Source organism: Delphinapterus leucas, chromosome 17, assembly GCF_059928025.1.
Source record: "Delphinapterus leucas isolate spDelLeu-1000000601 "Yukka" chromosome 17, BTC_Dleu_Yukka2, whole genome shotgun sequence".
Classification (NCBI taxonomy): domain Eukaryota; kingdom Metazoa; phylum Chordata; class Mammalia; order Artiodactyla; family Monodontidae; genus Delphinapterus; species Delphinapterus leucas.
In genome coordinates, this window is record NC_143145.1 from 62,402,404 (window position 1) to 62,421,084 (window position 18,681).

Consider the following 18,681-nt stretch of genomic DNA (forward strand, 5'->3'; position numbering starts at 1 on the left):
AAAAAGTCGATTACGATCCCTGCCTCCAATTTCTCACCTCCTAGTAACCGTTCACTCCTCAACCCACAGCAATGCCACTTCCTCTCCTGCTAAAGTTTCTGCTACTTCCCGGTGACCCGCTGGTCCTGATGGGCTTGATGTCCACCTCCTTTGATGCTGTGAGCCTGTCCCTCCTTGAGAGTCTCTTGTCTCTTGTGTTCTCCAACCACTACCCTCACTCCTGTTCTACCCCTGTCCATTCCTGTTCAGTGTCCCTGAGCACAGGTGGGAAGAAACGCTTAAGCATGTTAGGGGACTGAGAAAAAGCAAAGTGGGCACAGGAGAAGGGGCAGGATGAAGAGGGGGATGAAGTTGGTACAGGTAGAGGCATGGCTTCAAGCAGGAAAAGCAACACTTGAACCACCTGTGAGGCCGAGGAAAGGAGGTGAAGAGGCAAAGTGTGAGAGAGGTCCTGCCTGTAGGCCTCAATTTGCTCTAAAATGTAGGAGGTTAGAGTATCTGCTGTTTACTAAAAACACTAATTCAAAAAGATACATGAAGCCCAGTATTCATAGCAGCATTATTTACAATAGCCGAGATATGGCAGCAACCTAACGGACCATCAAGAGATGAATGGATAGAGAAGATGTGGTACATAGATACGACGGAATATACTCAGCCATAAAAAAGAATGAGATTTTGCCATTCGCAGCAACATGGATGGACTTGGGGGGCATTATGCTAAGTGAAGTAAATCAGACAGAGAAAGACAAATACTGTATGATATCATTTATATGTAGAATCTAAAAAATACAACAAACTAGTGAATATAACCGAAAAAAAAGAGCAGACTCAGATATGGAGATCAAACTAGTGATTACCAGTGGGGAGGGGGAAGGGGCAATATACAGGTGGAGGAGTGGGAGGTACAAACTGTTGGGTGTAAGATAGGCTCAAGGGGCTTCCCTGGTGGTGCAGTGGCTGAGATGCAGGGGATGCGGGTTCGTGCCCCAGTCCAGGAAGATCCCACATGCCGCGGAGCGGCTGGGCCCGTGAGCCATGGCCACTGAGCCTGTGTGTCCGGAGCCTGTGCTCCGCAACGGGAGAGGCCGCAGCAGTGAGAGGCCCGTGTACCGCAAAAAAAAAAAAAAGAAGGAAAAAAGAGTTAGGCTCAAGGATGTATTATAGAGCATGGGGAATATAGACAATATTTTGTAATAACTGTAAATGGAGTGTAACCTTTAAAAATTATATAAAATTGTTTTTAAAACTTTTTAAACCATGTAGTATTGGCAGAAAAAAGAGTATCTGCTATATGGGTTTGCAGGAGTTGAACCTTGAAGAGAGAGGTGAAGATAGAGGATAATCCTGGGTGTAGATGGAGCGTGTGCTGACCAAGGACAGATGAAGGGCCTGTCGAGGAGAAGCACAGGTGGGATCTATGCTGAGGCTGGACCCACTCAGCAGGGTCTCTGGTGGTTTCCGTCAGCACTTGGCTGCCCCAGCGAGGGAGTAAAAAGCAGCCAGGGAGGATCCCACCAGGGTTTGGTTCTTCTGGGCCAGTGAAGCAAAAGGCTAGAAAGGCCAGGGATTCAAGGATGCTGATGAAAGACGTGTCCAGGGCATCAACTAGTGAACCCAACCGTAGGGAAGGGGTAGACAGCGGCAAGCTGGTAACCTGGGGGAAATCGGAAGAAGCAAGAGACCGGCTGTCTCTGGGGGCAGAAGAGCAGGTGCGGTGGTAGTAAGGCAGTGTGAGCTAGAGAGCAGGGGAGTGTGAGGCTGGGGGAGAGAAATAACAAATTGTGGCCCAAATCCAGGTTTGTGTTCTTGTTTTTGATTTGTATTGTGGAAGTTTCAAATATACATAGAAGTAGAGCAAATGGTCTAATGAATCCCTCAATACCCATCTCACAGCCTCAACAAGTACTAACATTTTGCCCATCTTATATCACTTTTGGGGATGGGGGAGAGGGAGGCTGTAGTATATTAAAGCAAATCCCAGTTTCCATGTTATTTCACCTATAAATACTTCAGTAGGTATAATTCAGGTTTTTAACCTGAGAAAAGTTCACTGAAATAAGAGTTTGGATAAAGGATAATGATAATAATAATTATCATTCACTGAGTGTTTAGTATATGTCAGGTATTTTACATAAGTTATTTAATTCTTCCAAAACCCTGTGAGGTCAGTATTATTATCATTCGCATTTTATACATGAGGAATGAAGCTGCACAAAGCTACGAGATTTGCCTAAAATCACTCAGCTAGGAAATGGAGTTTCAGGGGATTAAACCTCAGTCTCTCTGACTGCAGTGTCTTTCCCTCAAGTTCAGCCAGCACTCTGCTGAATGTTTTGGGGGCTAAGGGGCCAGAAATTAGGATAGTGGGTGCTTTCAGTAGATATCCTAAGATTGTAATTCCAGGCAAGGTAAAAATAATGGCTATAATTTATGTGCCAAAATATTCAATGACTGTTAGGCGAGAGAGGTGCTGATGGAAAGGCTGGTGATGGCTAAAATAGGAAGGGGGAGAGAGAACTGCACAGCCGAGCCTCAGAAACCCAGGAGTTTTTGCATGAGGGTGAAGAGGGATGGTCTCCTAGGGGGCAGGTCAAAAGCCAGCATCCTCTCCTGACATCAGCGGGGGGTGACAGGAGAAGTAACCCCAATGGAAAAGAGGAGTAACTTCAGAGGAGAGCCCACATACAGTACAGGGGAGAGGGTGCAGGATCATCGACAATGGGATGCGGGGCCCAGGGTGCGGAGTGACAACAGCCGAGAGAGAGAAGTCGGTGGTGGGCGGGGCCCAAGAGGAGCAGAGTGGCAAGTGGGGGACAGAGGGACAGGACTGGATGCTGTCTTTTCAGGCAAAGTGAGATGGACATCAAAGCAATTGCCTAGTTCCACGTACTCAACGTGCAGTCCATGGACCAGTGCCGGTCTGCGCTCCGTTACCAGCCCGCGGTGAGCTAGGTACGGAAATCGAGAGGAAGCAGCAGTTTAGAAATGTACATAGAAATTTAACGTGGCCACATCTTCCACAGCCCATTTTTTCCCTTGCATTTTACGAAAGTATTGATCCATGACAGATTAGAAATTTCTTAAAAATGATCCTTCCCCACAGGTCGTCTCAGAAGTACTGGCCTGTGTTGCCTTACCTATTATGGTGTGTTTGCTCTCATTTTTCCGTCTTGTTTAATCAAGGCCACTGGACACTTTAGTGCTCTGGAGGCAGCTTCTCTAATCTTCCCTATAGTCTTAAAGGAAACAACAGCTGAAATGAAATTGGAGGAGGTAACACTGACCACTTTTGCTACAAGATCCCTTTAGAAAGAAAATGAAGTTTTTGTGCTTAATCACGTTTAACAGTTACTGAATCCAGTTTTCCAAACTCTCAGGAAAAGCTTTCCCAGAATTCCAAGATTGGGGATGTCACTGTGGCCTTTCTAGGGAAAGAGACTTTATTTTCAGACTTTATTCCTTGTTTGAAGGTTACCACAAGTTTTAAAAGTAATTGAACTCGGTCTAGACGGCAGATTTTGGTAGTTGCTAAGGAACTGGATCGGTGCTAATCTAAGAAATGTATTCTTCATTTTTATTTCCGTTTATTACTACCATGCTTTAATTGCAGATAAATGTCTTTTATGGCTCTCTTGGGTGTAAAACACTTCTCTCTTAGCTGGTGGGTTAGCCAGGGGAGACCGTATTTGTATGCACCCTGCAAGCAGATGGCATTCAGGCATGAAGTGTTATCAAAAGAAGAAAAATGCTTCTTGTGGCGTGAACAATAGCCGGGCTTCTCGGCGCAGGCCACGGCCGAGCGCTCGGGGCCACACCGGCAGCGCCCACCCATGCGGGAGACCCCGGGCCCGGGGCCGTGTCCCCTGCTGCTGCACACCCCCGCAACTGCCTCTTTATGTCACAAGTGATGTCCTTCTGCAACCTGCTGCCACAGTCACCAGGCAATCAATTCTTCCGATAAAAGATCGGTTGTCAAACCCCAGAAACTCATTTTCCACATGGCAACCAGAGTGAGCTTTTTGAAAAGCACATCTGATAGCATCACCCCAAGCTGACCTGACCTCTCCCAACCCCACCCCACTTGAAACAATTCAGTGCTTCCCAGGGCCTTTAAGATAAGGGCCTTACACAACTTCACAGGCCCTACCTGTGCAAGGGCCACCCCGCTCGGTCTTGTCATTCCTTTGACGGCAGCCTGGCCTGCACTCTCGCACTGCCCAGCCCGGGGCTCGTCCACGGCCTCAGCGAGGCAACACCAGTGCCCCTTCGAGCCCCCCCTGAGCCGGGAGTTCTCCCCTTAGCCAGGAGCACCGAATCCATCCACTCCTTCCTGGCATTTGTCACGTCTGTAAGTTTACATTTATTTGTGTGTATCCAATGAAAGTCTGGTTCTCCAACAGACTAGAGCTATGGAGGGCAGAGACTCTGCCGAATTTTCTTGAGACTGTATTTCCAGACACTAAAGGAGCCCTGAGCGCACAGCTACTACTGCAGGAGTGAGGGTTGAAAGCAGAAAGTTTTTCAAAATTAAATCCAAACGGGCACTCAAGGCTTTGGCAACTTGTGGACCGTCCTCAAGAGCCATGATGTCATGAGCTGTATCCTTGCCAAGGCTCCAATGTGAAGCTCTAGCGAGGGACCCAGCAGCTGCTCTTCCCCGCGCCAGCGTTACCACCTCTTACTCTTGTGAAGTTTGTGTCTTTATGAAAAATAACACCACCAGCACAAGCCACCCGACCCTACCCCCGCAAAAAAAGAAAAGTAGGGCTTCCCTGGTGGCACAGTGGTTGAGAGTCCGCCTGCCGATGCGGGGGACACGGGTTCATGCCCCGGTCCGGGAGGATCCCACATGCCGCGGAGCGGCTGGGCCTGTGAGCCATGGCCGCTGAGCCTGCGCGTCCGGAGCCTGTGTTCCGCAACGGGAGAGGCCACAACAGTGAGAGGCCCGCGTACCGCAAAAAAAAAAAGAAAAGTAGCAACTGCTGGTGTTGGTGCTGAATAGGAAGAGCAAGTGAAGTAACCTAACACTTGCCTCTTTCCTGTGGGGTTATGTGCTATGGGCGTGTTCATGAACTTGAAGGTTAATAATAGCTAACATCCACAGAACCCTTACTGTAGTGAGGCTGTGTGCTTGTGCTTGCATACGTTTTCTCATTTAACCTTCTCAACAGATCTATTTTTATCTTCCTCTTTCTAATAAAGAAACAGAGACTCTGAGACGTTAAGTAATTTACCCAAGGTCACACAGCTAGTAATGGCAGAGTGGATTTGAAGCCACATGATCTAACTCATTCCAAAGTCTGTGCTCTTCACCATTACCATTACTGCCTCTCCCAGAGAGGCCCAGGACACCTCTTTAGGAGATATGTAGGGAGTCTGTCCTCAAAGACTAAATAAATGCTATCTGTTCATCGAGCAACAGATGTCTCTTAGTCTATTACTTTGGGTTTGAATTACGGTTTAACTAAAAATAGCTAAACAGCCTACCTTTAGCTTCTTCCCTTCCCATTACATTTTCCATTTTGACCCTTCTCTAAAATACAGATTGATCACCTATCTCTCCGCCAGTTTCATGAAGGTTCAATGGCTTCCCTCTGCTTACAAGAATACGACAAGCCACTTAGCCTGGCACATGAGGCCCCGTGAACTGGCCCAGGCTCTGTGTTCTCATCTCCCATCCTTCAAATAGGACTCCTGAGTGGATTACAAGACAAGGACTTGCCTAATTCCTTGCCTGAAATGTGATTCTCCCTTCTTGAAATCCTATTCATCCATCGAAGCCACGTCAACCTGAGGGGCAAATCACGTATAGAGTAACAATGAATATTACTGTTTTTTAAAAATAATTCTAAATGTTATTAAATCCCATATTATTCAACTAAGTCTGAGAGAAAAGATTAATTGAAAAAGGTCTCAACCTTTTGTAAACACGTGATTCGTAAGGTTTTCAACAGTAGATTCAAATTCAGTTTCAAATTAGGAGAGAATGTGTAGTATCACCTCCAGTGTTTTTTTTTTTCCAGCCTCAACAACTCTAAATCTACCAGAAGGCCTTTGTAGCGATTCTCTCAAAGTGTAACAAATTCTATTTTGTATATCATCTATTTGTGTTTAATTATAAGGATTTGAATTTACAGCACCAATGAATCAGTAATTAGATAGTACTGTGCCAAAAGAAATTAAAGATAAAAACAAAAACACAACTCAGCACAAGCCCATATCATCCGGTAATGTTTCATGTAGCAGGATAAAAATACTTCCTGAGAAATACAAGTTAATTGAATCATTAGCAATGTATTCCTTTGATTTGTTGTTGTTGTTAATAAACTCCAATGCCAATGGGAAACTTAAAGGTAATCCAAATTCAGAAACACTCTGATTATACTAATGTTTATTCCCCTTTCTACTCTTTTTTTTTTTTTTTTTTTTTTTTTTGCTGTAAGTGGTGCCTCTCACTGTTGCGGCCTCTCCCGTTGCGGAGCACAGGCTCCGGACACGCAGGCTCAGTGGCCATGGCTCACGAGCCCAGCCGCTCCGCGGCATGTGGGATCTTCCCAGACCGGGGCGCGAACCCATGTCCCCCGCATCAGCAGGCGGACTCTCAACCACTGCGCCACCAGGGAACCCCTCCCCTTTCTACTCTTCATCAGAAATCTGCTCTATGACAGGCAATAATTATTTTGAAACCTCAGCTTTTGGAAATGTGAAATAAAAATGCATATTTTGTAATGATATGTGCTCTATTGATCTCCATATTTAAAGAACACACAAATTAGCTTTTAAGTTAATTATCGGTGAGTCTAAAACAAAATGTGCATGTTAGATGGGAAAAATCAAAAAAGCTACAGAGCAGATTGAGGAAGGAAAAGTGAAGGTCCCTGAAACCAAGAGAGGAAAACCATGACTGCATAGCAGGTCCCATTAGGGATCGGGGCAGGTGGCAAGGGGACCTTCTCCCTACAGAGTCATGCCATTTCCCTGTGCCAGGCTCATGGGCCTCTTTCCCAGGTTCTTACGCCTTTTGTTAACAAAAGAGAAGGAGAAGACTGACAGTGGGAAAGAGAAGTCAGCGGCTCCTGTAATTCAGTCTTTGAAGAGATGGCAGTGCAGCCTGTTCAGGTGCGCCCCCCGCCAGCCTGGAGTGATCCTGACAGCTGGGCTCTGGGCCGGCAGCCGGTCAGAGGAGCCCCACCACCTACAGAACAGTCTCTGTAGCAAGCCTTTCTCCTTCAAGGCCCCCAAGTAACTCAGTCCCCCTGTGACCATGACTACATGGGAAGGTTGAGCCATAAAACACTCCAAGCTACCTTAAGGTGCTTTAAGTTCTTTCCCTGGCTGTTTCAGGAGCCCTCATTTCTGGGGGCAGGGGGGAGATGGCATCACTTTTACTCCCAAGTACAAGGATCTTATAAATTGTGGATACTGTAAAATCCTTTCATGGTATGCCAAATGAGTGACTAGTTTCTTCCCTAAGTGTATGAAACTGTCTTGAAAACTTCTGTGCAATAAATTTCATTGTGTGCTCCCAAGCTCGCTTTCTAGAAGTATTTTTCTCTGAAACAAGTAATTTGTCTTTTGATGGATCAGTTGGCCAAGAGAGAGCATAAGGTACTTTGAGAAGAACTATAGAAGAAAATTTCAAAGATACCCATCTTTGGTACCTTAGATTGAAAGAGTATGCTTTGCTTAGTAATTCAGCACCTTGGTGAACATCAGAGAGCCAAACTGTAATCATTCTTGTAACTTCATGTTGAAATTAATCCAACCCACCTAAACTGGGAACCATTTGATTTTCTCCAATTCAGGAATCTTCTTTTCCCATTGTTGTTGTGAAGCAATGCCATAAAGTTTCTCTAAGGGTTCATTGCTTTTACAAATTGTACAGCACACCTGTGAATGAAAGCCACATTTGTCAAAGTGTCAATTCCTTTGTCGATATGCCTCATTAATCCTCTGGCGCTTCTTCAGCTGTTCCCTTATTCGAAATGTTCATCTCTCAGGATGATGGTACAATTTATCTGATGTCAAGGTACCGCATACATTTTGGCCTCTCGATATTAACTTCTTTACTGAAATCAACTTCAGCTGGCTCCAGCTCACCGTGATCATTATCCCATGAACCTTTATTCGGGGTTAACTGGCCAAGATTAATGATCCAGAGTAACCTCTTCTTCTCAGTGGTTCTTCACTTTAACCACATGGTAACTACCCCCTGACCTAGCCTTTCTTTAGTAGAGTGTTGTGAAGCAGAGCACTGGAGTTTATACACCCCTAACTGCGTTTTCCTCCACTCTCTCCATCTCGGTAAATGGCTCTAGTTAATGCTCAAGCCAAAGACCTGGGTGCCTGCCCTTCTTCTCACCCCGCACACCAAGTACAGCAGCCGGTCCTGCCAGACCACCTGCTACTGCCCCTAACCTAGTCCCTGCCACTGTTTCCTCTTGTCTGGACTCCTAGCAATCATGTCCTAACTGGCCTCCCTGCTTCTATTCTGCTTTCCCTAAGATCCACTCTCCGTGTAGCAGCTTGGGTCATGAACTTAAAAATATTAATCATTTTATGTCACTAGACCTGATTCAAGCCTTCTAGGGACTTCCTGTTGCACCTGGCCATGGCCACACGACCCCACAAGACCAGCTTGGCACCACTCTCTCCTTCTCACACCAGTGGGTCTCTCTTGAGATATCCGGTGCTGATTCCTGCTGCCTCGCCTTCACACAGCTGTCTCTGCTGCTTGGGGGTCCATTTCCCCTTCCCCTCCTCCCTTCACACTTCACCTCAGACATCACCTTCTCGGAGAACCTTTCCTGACCCCAATAAGTGCAGCTGCCCACAGCCGTCGTCATGTCAAAATGTCTGTGCCCTACATAGCACTTGTCACTGTCAGAAATTATTCTGTTCCTTTTTGGTCGTTTACTGATCATTGTGTCTCTTCCCACCAGCCTTGTGTGTTGTTTACCATGCATCACCTATGCCTAGAAGCGCCTAGCCCAGTACTGTACTCTCAGTAAATACCTGTTAGATGAATGACCAGTGAATGAAACCATCACTTCCTAATACTGTAGGATTTTTTTAATAAATCAGATTTTTTAAATTTAATTTAATTTTTTTTTTTGCCATGCCGTGCAGCATGTGGGCTCTTAGTTCCCTGACCAGGGATTGCACCTGTGCCCCTTGCGGTGGAAGCGCAGAGTCTTAACCACAGGACCGCCACGGAAGTCCCCTGATACTACATGATTTTGACTTACGGAGTCCGGCTTCCTTACCTGTACAATAAAGCTAACAAAACACTGGGTTTTCATTGGGACAAGCTAAAGGAGTAAATGTGTATGGTAGCATGTGGTCCTTGGCGTGGTAGGTGCAGAATGAGCTCAGTTAACAATGCCCCTCCCTGTTTTCCAGGAAATCCTCAGAGGAACTGGACATGGACAAGGTGACAGCAGCGATGGTACTAACCAGCTTGTCCACCAGCCCTTTGGTTCGGAGCCCTCCTGTGCGGCAGAACGGTGAGGCTGGGGTATGGGGCACAGGGAGGACACTCTGATCCCGAGAGCAGAGCTTCTCTTTGAGGGGTCTCATTCCTGCCACACGCAGTGAACAATTAACGCTCACCCGTCAGCAGGAAGTGAGGAGAAATGCGGAAGAAGGGGACCCCAGAGCTATCAGCCTTCTCTCCGTCATCCCAAAGACCCCACTGCATCTCATTCATGCATCCATCCTTTCACTACACATTTATTGATCCCCATCACCTTTCCAGAACACGTCTTTGAGAACTTGTGTTCCTTTTTCCCCCAGGTAAATGGAGACTGGTCTAATGAAGTTACTTCCCCAGCTTTTTTTTTTCTGTTTGGTTGGAGAGGGAGTTGGATCAAAGAGCTCTGAAGATTAAATATTTTGAAAAAGCATTATCCTAGGCTTCTTAATCTGTCCTTTCATTCAGTATATATTTATTAGGTACCATAATAGATGGTTTGAATACATCACTGAAACAGTGTCCATACTCCCAGGTAGTGTACAGTCTCTTTGCAGGGGTGGGGGGGGGCGGGAAAGACTATCACAGCTGTATTAATGGCTAGCATTTATTGAGCACTTACTATGTGCCAAGTACTAAGTTTGCTTTATCTCATGTAATTCTCACAACAATTCTATGAGATGTTATCACTGTTTTACAGATGAGTGAACTGAGGCACTTGGGGATTAATTAACTTTTAAAGAGCAGAGCTGAAATTCTATTCTATCTTCCTGATTCCAGATCTCCTTTGTCATGATATAATATTGACTTGCATAATTCAATATGATAAATCAGGAGGGCAGTAGGAGATGAAGTTGGAGAGCCTGGCAGGAAATCAGAGGGCCATGTATGCCTGGTTATGAGTTTGGACATTAATCTGAGGCTATAGGAGAGCTATTAAATGATTTAGGCACTAGAAAGTTATAACTGGATTTACAGGGCAAAACAAAAAATAAACAAGAAAAACACATGTGGGTGTCCTGAATCTTGGTGGTCACAGTGTGGATACATATAGGGCGTAACTGAGAAATGTGAAAAAGGCAGAATCAACAGGAGTTGGTGATGGACAGAGAGGATGAAGGAGGGGGAGTGATAAGGGTGACTTCTGTGAAGTTGCTGTGCTTCCCGCAAGGAAGCCCATTCCCTGAGACGGGGAACAAAGGCAGAAGAAGACACCTATTAGTGAATGTTTGGAGCAAGAAGTGGGGTTGCTGAAGAAGATCCAGCTTGAAGCACGCTTAGTGTGGAGTGCCTGAGGGTCATTCATTCAAGAGACAGCATCTGATGGGGATCTGGGCGCAGCCGGGGAGAGAGGTCTGGGCTGATGTGGAATTGGAAGGCAACATTTTGAAGCCATGAGCACAGGTGAAATGACCCTGAGAGGGTTGTAGAGAAGTGGAGGGCGAAGAGAAGGTGGCCAAGAGGGAAGTGGTGAGCCTTCTCATCATGGAAGGAAAAGAACCAGGGAGAGGCGGAGGGAGGGGTAACTGGAGAAGCAGAGATTAGGAGAGTGTGACTTCCTGAAAGTCAAGGGAAAAGCTTGTTTCAGGGAGCGACCTCTGATGCTTCAGAAGGTCAAGCATGAGAAGGACTCAGTTCTGCCTCACAAAGAATTTGGTGGCTTTGGCAAGAGCATTCACAGTGGATGGCCCATGGCAGAAGCCATATTGCACTCCAGTGAATGTAATGTACTGAGACCACGGGATGGAACTTAACAGTCAGGGAAGACCTTCTCTCAAAAGCCAGCCTAGTCAATGATGAGCTAGAGCTAGGGTTCACCCATAATCTGGTTGTAAGCAGGAGGTGTTAAAATAAATTTGTGGAACATCCACTGAATCCTCACCAAAACTTACTCCAATCCATCTGTAAGTGGGAAGAATGATCAAGATACTGGGAATTCAGATGAATACCAGAAATCAGGAGGGCCCACCGTCATGATTCACCTCAAGCTGGGGTGATGGCACCTCCTCACACAGAGTAGACACCGTGCTCTTGAGATGAGCATGATTTCTCCTGATGTCCCTCTCAGCGTGGCAAAGCTGCTAAAGAAAGATGATAGGAAAAGCAAAAGTGAAGTCATCCCCAAAACCTATTCTAGGAAAAAGGAATTACAGAATTTCACGGAATCCTCAGGGGAAAACAGTAATTTTTGATGTAATCGTTCTTTTTACCATTGAATATTTTTAATTTGAGAACATTTTTAATATTTCTTTGTATTGAAATGTTAGAATCAAAATAAACCTTTTGCTTCTTCAATACAAACTTTTCTTAGCATAGTTATAAAGAAAGTGTTCATTATGACTTAAAAAATAACTATCCAAATAGTAATCCCAGATTTCTGATATCTCTCGTTTATTCTGCAAAGGGGGGGAAATTCTTAAAAAGGGGAAGCAATTTATGATAATGAAGGCTTTTTTTTTTTTAGAAATAAAAATTATCTCCAGAATGATTGTATATCAGTGAATTTTTGGAAACTGTTGTGATCCTTTACTGTGCTGGAAAAGGATCATTTTGTTAGGATGGGGGTCGGCAAAGAGGGTGAGATTCAGCAAAATGCCTGTCTGCATTTTTAGCAAACACATGTTTAAGAGAAGGAGACACTGCTCCCTGAAAAATATTATGAATTGGTTCTGACTTTTTTCTGAAGAATTTTCTGAAAAATATATTTCTAGATTCCATTGTCCTTCTGATTAAATAGTGTTTGTTTTTTAAATATTTATTTGGCTGCGTCGGGTCTTAGTTGTGGCACTTGGGATCTTCAGTTCGGCACGCGGGATATTTCGTTGCAGCGCATGGGCGCAGTAGTTGTGGCACGTGGGCTCTCTAGTTGTGGTGCGTGGGCTTCAGAGCACGTGGGCTCAGTAGTTGCAGCGTGCGGGCTAGTTGCCCCGTGGCACGTGGGATCTTAGTTCCCCAACCAGGGATTGAATCCAAGTCCCTTGCATTGGAAGGCAGATTCTCAAACACTGGACCACCAGGGAGGTCCCTATCTAAAGGAAATGTCATTCACGGGTAAACAAACAAATTAACTTTTGGCATTGGCATGAAGCAGTGTAACCACACTGTAACAATTGTTGGTTCTCAAAATAATTTCAGTTCCTCATACTTAACATGATTACAGATCTTGCACTATGAACTTGTTTTATTTACAAGTGCATGCTGTGATATATTTATAAGCCTCCTGGGCCTGCCACGTGAGTTTGTCACACCAGGTAGTATTACCTAAGGCCTTACACTGGGCTCCTCTTGAATTCATGTTGTATTGAATGGAGCTTTCTTATTTATCAGAGGCAACTTGGGTCCAGGGAGTATATCAGTCTCTGTGTAGACTACAGGGACTGAGATGCTGATTTGGTTTTGTTGCTGCTGTCAAGGTGTGAGCCTGCATAAATGACCATGTAATTCTGTTAGAGCCTGGCTTTAAGGAGATGGTCAACTTACTTCTGCTATTCTACTTAAAACTTCATTCATCTAACTGAAATTTTTGCTTGACATAAGTTGTGGAATATTCTGGAAGCCTATAATTAGGTGAAGGTAGTTGAGAAATTTTTCCATGAATGCTAGTCTGCTATTTGTCTTCTCTTCATTACTAATTACACAGATGTTAACAGCATTTTTTTAATGAGTCATTTTGGGATTTTTTTTCCTCCTTGGAGTTAAAATATAGTTTTAATATATTCAAAATGTGCATTAATATGGAGAAGAAATTATCCAAAAAGAAAGTCAAATTTATACAAATGCTAATTAAGATTGGGCATTTTGAAAAGTAAAGCACATCTTCTGTGATTAAAATAGCCCCCTGAAGACATTCAAACTGAGCAAAGATCTCTCTATATTAGCAAGCATTTCATCATGTTTTCCCCCACAAGTGGAAAGGTAAAATTCAACACCAATCTTATCAGTAATTATTACCAATAACTTCTTTTACGATATCAGCTTTGCCAGAGAGAAGGGAGGATGCTCACAACACGGGGCCTGCATGCCCTGAAGGAGAAAGAAGGCCAACTGGTATGCCAGGGTTTGGGGCCCTGGCCCGTCCAAGTTATATACTAATCATGGTGAAATGGCAAATCACTTCAATTCCTGGTGACTCAGGGTCCTTGTCTGTAAAAGGGGCATGATAATCCTTACCCTGAAAGATATTGTGAGCATGCAGGAGATTGTGTGAATAAGCTTTGTAAGATGTAAAACACACACCAAATGTAAGGCATGATTATTTCTTATAAAAAGCAGGATGGTAAATGGCTTTAGGTAACTAATCAGAATTTCGTTCTCTTAGGTTCTTAAATCTTAGACTAACTCTTTCTAAAAATGTATTCCAAGAATCACAGTCCTGTAAGAAATTCCTTTTAAAGTGTTAAAATGTGGAGGTGTGGCGTGTGGGGAAATACCGCAAATGACTTCTCCCTTAGGGATACAGTCCATAAACGCCGGTCTTCCCAAACTTACGGAACCAGAACATCTTTTTTTTCCCTCGTTTTTATGTAATCTCCACTCTCATCCGAAGGAACTAGTGTTGCACAAAGCAACACCCATCAGAAAACTCTTAGAGAAACCTGTTATCGTGTGGCTAAAATAAATGTTTATAAACTATAATGGGGCTTTTTTTTTTTTGGAAGTATAAATAGAGTAAAACATATATGCGCAGCTGTTGCAAATTGCCAAGTGGGCTGCAGGTGCCTTCACCGTCATGGAATCCGGGCCCCCGTTTCCCCTCTTACCCATGCCTGGGCTCCCCGGGGTCCGGGACTGGGTACTGACGCTGTGCTTGTGTGAACGGACAGAGGGCCTGAGCGGATCGTGGAAGGAGGGAGGCGGCGTGCCTTCCAGCACGAGCAGCAGCGGCTACTGGAGCTGGAGCGCCCCCAGCGACCAGTCCAACCCGTCCACGCCGTCGCCGCCGCTGTCCGCCGACAGCTTCAAGCCCTTCCGCAGCCCCGCGGCCCCGGACGATGGCATCGACGAGGCGGAGGCCAGCAACCTTCTCTTTGACGAGCCCATTCCCAGGAAACGAAAGGTTGGTTTCGGGTTTCAGTTGCGGGACGGTGCTTTCCCTCCGCCCTCTAAGGGCGGGTTTGATCCTGGGGTGGTGATTTTTGGTACTTCTCCAACCCACGCCCCTTCCTCTCTTCCCCTCTAATGTTCTTGAAGTTTCAAAATAAATTAAGGGTCGTGGCTAAAGACAAATAGAAACGACTAAAATATTAATATGTTTCTTCCAAGGACGCATTCCCCCCATCCCATCCCCACGCTCTCCCCTGGTTGTAAGTTGCTGCACTGGTTAAGAGTTAACATCAGATAACCTGGGACTTACCAGTATTTGGAAGTCAGAAAATTGGACTTCAGGCTTGGTTTGGTAATTAACTCACTCTCTTCCTGGCACTTAACTTCTTCATCTGTAAAATAAAATTAATATGTTTTTCTCTTTTCCGCTTCACTGAGCCCTGAAGCATTGTTGGAAAGAATATTTTGCATCTTATTTTTATAAAACCAGGTGTGAAATATACATGAAAGCTAACATATAAACGTATGTAGTATATAAGTAATATACCCCAAATTATACATTTATTAAATTAGAAGTGAAAAAGGAGGTATAATTAATTGATTTAATAAATTAATTGATTACACTTTTATTTAATCCTCACAGCAGTCCTGTACGGTAAGTATTATTTTCCTGTCTTGAGAGGAGGAGATTGAGGACCAGGGAGATTATACGTTTAAGTCTCTCCTGTTCTGCAGGTTAGGAAGGGCCAGAGCCGCCATTCAAACCAGGTCTGCCTGAAGCGAAAACTCATATTCTTTTCATTCTCTTCACATACATTTAAATCATTATGTTCACTCACGATTTTAAAAAGCATTTCTGTTTCATTGAATAAAGAAATTCTACTGCTCTATCTAGGAAACATTTTAACATTATTTTTTAAATCTCCATGTAAATATGAAGCTGTTATTATATATTAGTCTTTTAATTTGCAATTGGCAGCTTCATTATTAATGACTATTCACCAATAAAGATCCAAAGAAAACCCTGAGGACTGCAGTGCAACCTTTTTTTCCCCCAGTTCATTTCAAAGAGAAAAACAAAGAGATGGCACTGATCCAACACCGTCCCTCCCTGCGTCTCTCTTAGCATCACGCAGCATGTGTAGCAGGGGCGTTGGTGTAGGCACTCTCTCTGCCCAGAGAACAGGGCATTAATGTAGTCTGCTATCCTTCCCGGAGGCAGTGGCATGAAGAGTTGCTGGTTTACACTCCAGTCCATTGGGCAGGGGGCCTGGAGTTGTTCCGGCATCCCGTGGGTCCCCGCAGACACTGCGTCTTCGCTTGACTAGACGGGGAGGGAGGCTGGCACTTTTCAGTGGGAACCCATAGGCGAGACGGCTGCGTGGACCTGGAGTCTTGTTCTGTTGCTTCAGGCTGCACAGACTTTCTCTCTGGGGCCTTCAGAGTGTGTGGCCTTGGCTCTCATCAAGCGTGGCCCAGCCTTGTGGCAAGGACTCACAGCACAGGGAACCCCCAATGCTTGGAAGGTGCGCTGCTGAAGGCCCATCACACAGCCTTTCCTTTCTACTCCAGCCACGAGCCAAAATTCATACTCTTGCATCGCAATTAGGTTGCATTAGTCAGACTCGTATTTAAGGTCTGTAGGCTTCAACTCAATTAGGGGATAGTCAAGTCACCAAGGGAAAAGAAAAAAAAAAAAAATCATTACCTAGTGGCATTTATTTGAAGGGCACAGACCCACTCTGCAGGAGTCGGGATAGTAGGGATACATGAACGAGTGAAAACCAAGTTCCTCCTTCTTTCTTTACGACTTCTCCCTCTGGATTTCCGCCCCCGCCCCCCGTAATACCAACAGGATGAAGCTAATAGTCCCTAATTTTTAACGAGAGGATTTTACATAGACCAAGTCGTTGCCTTCTTTTTTTTTTTATACAGCAGGTTCTTATTAGTCACCAGTTTTACACACAGCAGTGTATACATGTCAATCCCAATCGCCCAATTCATCACACCCGCCCCCCTGCCGCTTTAGTCGTTGCCTTTTGAACTTAATGGTACTTTGAATAGTGAGAGTAACAGGAAAGTAGGATGGTTGCAATTCATTTTTTTTAATGTATTAAGTGAACCAATACTTATTGAGCACCCAGCAAGCACAGTGCTCAATGCCCTGAGATTAAGGCGTAGCCCCTTCCTTCAAGGTTGAAAGTTGGGTGGGTGGACACTAATGTGTAAAGAGGCAATAATAATTATGAGTGATAAATGCTGTGCTCACGATGTGGTAGAAACACAGTAACTGTAATGCAGCTATTTTAGAGTTTTAAAAATCATATTTCACAAGATTTCTGAGAGTTAATTTTCTAATCCATTAGGCAATATGTTCTAGTTGGTGAAACTTTCTGAATTCATTTTATTTTCCTCTTCATTCCCTCAGATTCATAATATCCATTTGAGACCATGGGCAGTTGTGATGGTCACGTATCCTGTGGGGATTGTTTGAGAACCTTCTAGATCAGTATTTTCCAAACTGCAGGTCTCAATCCAATAGTGGGTTGTGAATTGGTTTAATGAGCCGTGAACAGCACATCTTTAATGAATAGGACAGAATAGGGTGCAATGTACATAATCAGGATAAGTACTGTTTCTTGATGCTTTGGTTCAGTTGTACACTTACATGTCTACTGTACAAAATGTATCTCTTACTGTGGCTCCTGGTCAAAAAAGTTTGGAAGCCCCTGTTCCTTATTATAAAGAGGGAACATAGGGCTTGCCTGGTGGCGCAGTGGTTGAGAGTCCGCCTGCCGATGCAGGGGACACGGGTTCGTGCCCCGATCCGGGAGGATCCCACGTGCCACGGAGCGGCTGGGCCCGTGAGCCATGGCCGCTGAGCCTGCGCGTCCGGAGCCTGTGCTCCGCAACGGGAGAGGCCACAACAGTGAGAGGCCCGCGTACCGCAAAAAAAAAAAAAAAAAAAAAAGAGGGAACATGTAAGTGGTAAATGAAGGAGCCCTGGTCGGAAATCCAAAGATCCACATTCTCAACTCAACTTTGCTACCCTGAGAACTTAAGGAAAACACTTCGTCCCTCTCATCATTAGCTTCTTAACCTGGCAAACAGGCAAACAGGCATATTATCAAACCTCTCTCAAGACAATCACGGAGATTAAGTGTGACCAACCATAAGTAGAAAGGGCTTACAAGCCCTAAAACCCCATGTACTGGAAGGAATGTAGCAACTTTGTAATGGACATTTTAGGACCCCAGAACAGAGGGGGAGGAGGCATACCCTATACTGATTATGAAGCAATGACCCTCATCTTCCTCCACATTATAGAAACTCCTTATCGCTTTTCCTCACTGTCACCTCTTACGTGATCCCTGTTCCACTTGTGTAAAGAGGAAGAGAGATCCATTGCCTAGACAAGGCGTTATCGCCTACTCTCAGTAGTCAGCAAGCAACAATTGCTGACAATAACTACATTTGCATATTTCGTTACAGTTTACAAAATGCTTTTAACCGCAGCATGTCATTTAATCATCACAAAAATCCTTGGCCTAGTCATATCCCTATTGTGCAGAAGAGTCTCACTGAGGTTATGTGATTTGCCCCAAATCCTGTAGCTTAAATGTGTTAGAAATAAGATCCGTTTCGCTGAAAGAGCAAAGATGAAACTCTTGAGGCAAATTAATTGAAGGAATCCACATTTCCCTCTGCCGCCCAGAAGAAAACAACATGGAAAGAAAACAGACCCAGCTACAGCCAACATTACATGGCAGGGCGGGAGCGGGGTGCAAAGGGTTCGCAAAGAAATTGAAGACAGAGAGAGGCACTCCAGGCTGTCTGATGGGGGCGCGACTTCCCGCAGGAAGCGCCCATCGCTCTTAACAGGCCCTTCAGCCAAGGTGCGTGGGGTGCGAGGAGGGGAAATGAAAGGCTTCTTTCTCCCGGCTCTGGAGATCAGCCAGTCAACTGCGTCAAGCCCCGTTCGAGAAGAATTTTTCCTCTGGAATTTCAGACTGACAGTACTTCGAGGCTGCTCGGAGAAAAGCCTGGTAGTATGAGCCAGGATTCTGGGACTACGAGGAAGGTGCAGTTCCCATCATGACCACAAGGTGGTGCGATGGCCCTAAATACAGCCGCTCCGGGCGTCTGGGAGGAAACAATTCTCT

The 18,681-nt window shown here is 44.9% G+C and overlaps 1 protein-coding gene across 4 annotated transcripts in view; it reads left to right on the plus strand.

The window, feature by feature from the left end:
• ZNF704 (zinc finger protein 704) overlaps positions 1-18,681 on the plus strand; it is a 218,385-nt gene that overhangs the window by 159,435 nt on the left and 40,269 nt on the right. For all 4 annotated transcript variants that reach the window (XM_089899016.1, XM_089899014.1, XM_089899015.1 and 1 more), the window contains 2 exons: positions 9,406-9,509; positions 14,299-14,531. In XM_089899016.1, the coding sequence (XP_089755142.1) occupies positions 9,406-9,509; positions 14,299-14,531 (337 nt within the window). The remainder of the gene's footprint in view (positions 1-9,405; positions 9,510-14,298; positions 14,532-18,681) is intronic.